This window comes from Scomber japonicus, chromosome 9, assembly GCF_027409825.1.
Source record: "Scomber japonicus isolate fScoJap1 chromosome 9, fScoJap1.pri, whole genome shotgun sequence".
NCBI classification, from domain to species: Eukaryota; Metazoa; Chordata; class Actinopteri; order Scombriformes; family Scombridae; genus Scomber; species Scomber japonicus.
In genome coordinates this window covers 1,263,987-1,268,986 of record NC_070586.1, presented here as the reverse complement: position 1 = coordinate 1,268,986, position 5,000 = coordinate 1,263,987, and the positions used below count along the sequence as shown (strand labels likewise).

General features: G+C 47.0%; 2 protein-coding genes across 5 annotated transcripts in view; one reads left to right on the top strand and one right to left on the bottom strand.

The window, feature by feature from the left end:
- Positions 1–1,908, top strand: part of cntrl (centriolin) — a 13,852-nt gene extending 11,944 nt beyond the window's left edge. For all 3 annotated transcript variants that reach the window (XM_053325392.1, XM_053325395.1, XM_053325393.1), the window contains exons 27-29: positions 1–20; positions 1,452–1,514; positions 1,755–1,908. The exon at positions 1–20 is cut by the window's left edge and continues 63 nt beyond it. In XM_053325392.1, coding sequence (XP_053181367.1) covers positions 1–20; positions 1,452–1,514; positions 1,755–1,898 — 227 coding nt within the window. In that variant the 3' untranslated portion in view covers positions 1,899–1,908. The remainder of the gene's footprint in view (positions 21–1,451; positions 1,515–1,754) is intronic.
- Positions 1,909–2,339: 431 nt separating this feature from the next.
- The window catches only part of tti2 (TELO2 interacting protein 2), a 9,779-nt gene continuing 7,118 nt past the window's right edge, over positions 2,340–5,000 (bottom strand). For both annotated transcript variants that reach the window (XM_053325400.1, XM_053325401.1), the window contains exon 11: positions 2,340–2,479. In XM_053325400.1, coding sequence (XP_053181375.1) covers positions 2,393–2,479 — 87 coding nt within the window. In that variant the 3' untranslated portion in view covers positions 2,340–2,392. The remainder of the gene's footprint in view (positions 2,480–5,000) is intronic.

The window sequence follows — 5,000 nt, the reverse complement described above, 5'->3', positions numbered from 1 at the left end:
GATCAGCGTTCAACACTGAGGTGAGTCCTGACTGAAACATAAACTTTATTTAAACATCTGAACTTAACAACATTGAGAGAAGATGCCTCTAAAGGGGGGCGTCCAGGAGGATCCTGACCAGGAGCCCAAACCACCTCAGCTGGTTCCTTTCCATGTGAAGGAGCAGCAGCTCTACTCCTAGCCTCCCCCGGATGTCTGAACTCCTGACCCGATCTCTAAGGCTGAGCCCAGACTCTCTCTGCTTGGATCCAGCATCTCATAGTTTGGGTCACTACCCAAAGCTGGTGAGCAGAGGTGAGGGTTGGGACGTAGACTGACTGCTAACCCTAACCTGCACCTTCAGGATCAGCTCTTTCTCCACCAGGACAGTCATCACTGCTGATGCAGCACCCATCCACCTGATGCTGCACCCATCAACCTGATGCAGCACCCATCCACCTGATGCAGCACCCATTCACCTGCTGCACCCATCCACCTAATGCTGCACCCATCCACCTGTCAATCTCACGCTGCATCTGACCCTCACTGTGAACAAGACCCAGATACTTAAACTCCTCCACGAAGCCGCCCCCCCTCCCCCCAACCCTGAGGGGGCAATCCACCTGTTTCCAGCAGAGCACCATGGCCTCAGATTTGGAGGTGCTGACTCTCATCCCGACCGCTTCACCTGTAGAGTCCAACAGAACAACATCAACCACATGAAGCAGAAAGGTGATTCTGAGGAAGCAAACTGGACTCTCTCCTCCCCCCGGCTGCACCTTGAGACTCTGTCCATGAAGATCACAAACAGGATCAGAGACCAGGGACAGCCCTGATGGAGCCCAACACCCACTGAGACCAGGTCTGACTTACTGCAGAGAATGTGAACACAGCTCTCACAGCGGTTGTATAGGGACCCAATGGCTCGCAGCAAAGACCCTGGTACCCCAAACTCCCACAACACCTCCCACAAGGCTCCCCGAGTGTCCCGGTCCTCAGCTTTCTCCAAGTCCACAAAACACATGTAGACTGGACGTGATAACTCCCATGATCCCTCCTGGATCCATGCAGGATGAAGAGGTAGTCCACTGTTCCACAGCCAGAATCCACATCGCTCCTCCGGAATCAAGTTCAACAATCGACCAGAGCCTTTCCAGCAGCCTGGCATAAGGAGGCTGAGTAGTGTGACCCTCCAGTCTGCCAGTCCATGTGTACTGTCCCTGACCTCCATGACTGCCCCACAATGTCCAGAGTCTTCAGCATTAATGTATTATGCTTAATAATGCTCATTAATTTATTTCATTATTCATCATTAAATTGTCCAGCCCCTCACTCTGAACATGCATTCATTCATTTATTACATGTAATTAACTTGTTGTCAGTCTTTCTTTGTGTCAGAGGAAACGTGAAAGCTGCAGTTAGAGTTTAGACGTCAGAGTTGAGCAGCTGATTAATCCTCAGTGTGTCTGCAGGAGGAGAGATGGAGGGTCGAGCTGGAGAGAGAAAAACTGAGACAACAAGAAGACCGACTGAAGGTAGGAAGATTTTAATTTTAATATTTTAAATGTAAAAAAAAAAAAAACAGATTTACAAAAACAACCAAACAGAAAAGAAACTGAAAGCAGAGATGAGATCCAGTCCATTATTAATGTGTGTGTGTGTGTGTGTGTGTGTGTGTGTGTGTGTGTGTGTGTGTGTGTGTGTGTGTGTGTGTGTGTGTGTGTGTGTGTGTGTGTCTGTGTGTGTGTCTGTGTGTGTGTCTGTGTGTGTTTCAGGCTCGTCTGCGCTGCAGTTTGTGGGAGCAGCAGGAGAATCTGAAGGTTAGACGTCTGGAGACCGAGGACTCTTTACTGGGACTGAAACACAGTCTGGACCAGCTGGACTCACTGCTCACACACACTCACACACACACTACGTAACACACACACACACAGCAACACACTGAAACACACACTCTGTAATACCCCTGCTTCAGATCATCTGGATCAGCTGTTCACTGTCACTTCATCATGTTTCCACATCTCAGATTAACTCTGTAAGTCGATCATGTGACGGCTGCTGGATGTCTCACTTCCTGCTGTTATATTTATTCAGTTAGTTTGTTTCAGCTGATCAATAATCAGAGTTTAGAGAGTTTAAATATGACTCTGACTCCTCTCTGATGATCTCTAGTGAAGCAGACACACGTGAGCTGTAACGGGGACGCACAGCTCACTGAAATATTGTGTTTAAAGGTGCGTTTGATACTTTATTTTCTACAGCTGTGAACTCTGTGTGATATTTATCTGCTTATTAAACACTTTGACACATTAAACTGGTCTCAGCTCAGTTTGTTCACTTCTGAAACTTCTTCAAACGTCCCGACAACGAGGCGCCAGCAGAGCTCCGACCCGACGTCCAGGTGTGTGCAGCATCACCTCTCTGTCCTCATAGTTACTGTCGCTAGGCAACCGAGCACCTCAGAGCTGCAGCAGCTGCTGTCGACCTGCTGGAGGAGAGACTGAAAGAGAGAGACAGACAGGTAAACACACCTGTATTTTAGGGGTAACACACCTGTATTTTGGGGGGGGGGGGTAACACACCTGTATTTTAGGGGTAACACCTGTATTTTGGGGGGTAACACACCTGTATTTTGGGGAGTAACACACCTGTATTTTTGGGGGGCAACACACCTGTATTTTGGGGAGTAACACACCTGTATTTTGGGGGGTAACACACCTGTATTTTGGGGGGTAACACACCTGTATTTTGGGGAGTAACACACCTGTATTTTGGGGAGTAACACACCTGTATTTTGGGGGGTAACACACCTGTATTTTGGGGAGTAACACACCTGTATTTTTGGGGGGCAACACACCTGTATTTTGGGAGTAACACACCTGTATTTTGGGGAGTAACACATCTGTATTTTGGGGAGTAACACACCTGTATTTTTGGGGGGCAACACACCTGTATTTTGGGAGTAACACACCTGTATTTTGGGGAGTAACACACCTGTATTTTGGGGAGTAACACACCTGTATTTTAGGGGTAACACACCTGTATTTTGGGGGGTAACACACCTGTATTTTTGGGGGTAACACACCTGTATTTTGGGGGTAACACACCTGTATTTTGGGGAGTAACACACCTGTATTTTGGGGGGTAACACACCTGTATTTTGGGGGTAACACACCTGTATTTTGGGGAGTAACACACCTGTATTGTGGGGAGTAACACACCTGTATTTTGGAGGGGGGTAACACACCTGTATTTTGGGGGGTAACACACCTGTATTTTGGAGGGGGGTAACACACCTGTATTTTGGGGGGTAACACACCTGTATTTTGGGGAGTAACACACCTGTATTTTGGGGAGTAACACACCTGTATTTTGGGGAGTAACACACCTGTATTTTGGGAAGTAACACACCTGTATTTTGGGAAGTAACACACCTGTATTTTGGGGAGTAACACACCTCTATTTTAGGGGTAACACACCTGTATTTTGGGGGGTAACACACCTGTATTTTAGGGGTAACACACCTGTATTTTAGGGGTAACACACCTGTATTTTGGGGGGTAACACACCTGTATTTTTGGGGTAACACACCTGTATTTTGGGGAGTAACACACCTGTATTTTGGGGGGTAACACACCTGTATTTTAGGGAGTAACACACCTGTATTTTAGGGAGTAACACACCTGTATTTTAGGGAGTAACACACCTGTATTTTAGGGAGTAACACACCTGTATTTTAAGTAACACACCTGTATTTTAGGGAGTAACACACCTGTATTTTGGGGGGTAACACACCTGTATTTTGGGGGGGGGGGGGGGGGGGGGTAACACACCTGTATTTTGGGGGGTAACACACCTGTATTTTGGGGAGTAACACACCTGTATTTTGGGGGGTAACACACCTGTATTTTGGGGGGGTAACACACCTGTATTGTGGGGGTAACACACCTGTATTTTGGGGGGTAACACACCTGTATTTTGGGAGGTAACACACCTGTATTTTGGGGGGGTAACATACCTGTATTTTGGGGGGTAACATACCTGTATTTTGGGGGGTAACATACCTGTATTTTGGGAGGTAACACACCTGTATTTTGGGGGGGTAACACACCTGTATTTTAGGGGGTAACACACCTGTATTTTGGGGAGTAACACACCTGTATTTTGGGGGTAACACACCTGTATTTTGGGAGTAACACACCTGTATTTTGGGGGTAACACACCTGTATTTTGGGGGTAACACACCTGTATTTTGGGGGTAACACACCTGTATTTTGGGGAGTAACACACCTGTATTTTGGGGGGTAACACACCTGTATTTTGGGGAGTAACACACCTGTATTTTGGGAAGTAACACACCTGTATTCTGGGGGGTAACACACCTGTATTTTGGGGGTAACACACCTGTATTTTGGGGGTAACACACCTGTATTTTGGGGAGTAACACACCTGTATTTTGGGGGTAACACACCTGTATTTTGGGGAGTAACACACCTGTATTTTGGGGGTAACACACCTGTATTTTGGGGGGGGGGTAACACACCTGTATTTTGGGGGGTAACACACCTGTATTTTGGGGAGTAACACACCTGTATTTTGGGGGGTAACACACCTGTATTTTGGGGGTTAACACACCTGTATTTTGGGGAGTAACACACCTGTATTTTGGGGAGTAACACACCTGTATTTTGGGGGTAACACCTGTATTTTGGGGAGTAACACACCTGTATTTTGGGGAGTAACACACCTGTATTTTGGGGGGTAACACACCTGTATTTTGGGGGTTAACACACCTGTATTTTGGGGAGTAACACACCTGTATTTTGGGGGTAACACCTGTATTTTGGGGAGTAACACACCTGTATTTTGGGGGTAACACACCTGTACTTTGGGGAGTAACACACCTGTATTTTTGGGGGGGGGGGAGTAACACACCTGTATTTTGGGGGGTAACACACCTGTATTTTTTGGGGGGGGGGGAGTAACACACCTGTATTTTGGGGGGTAACACACCTGTATTT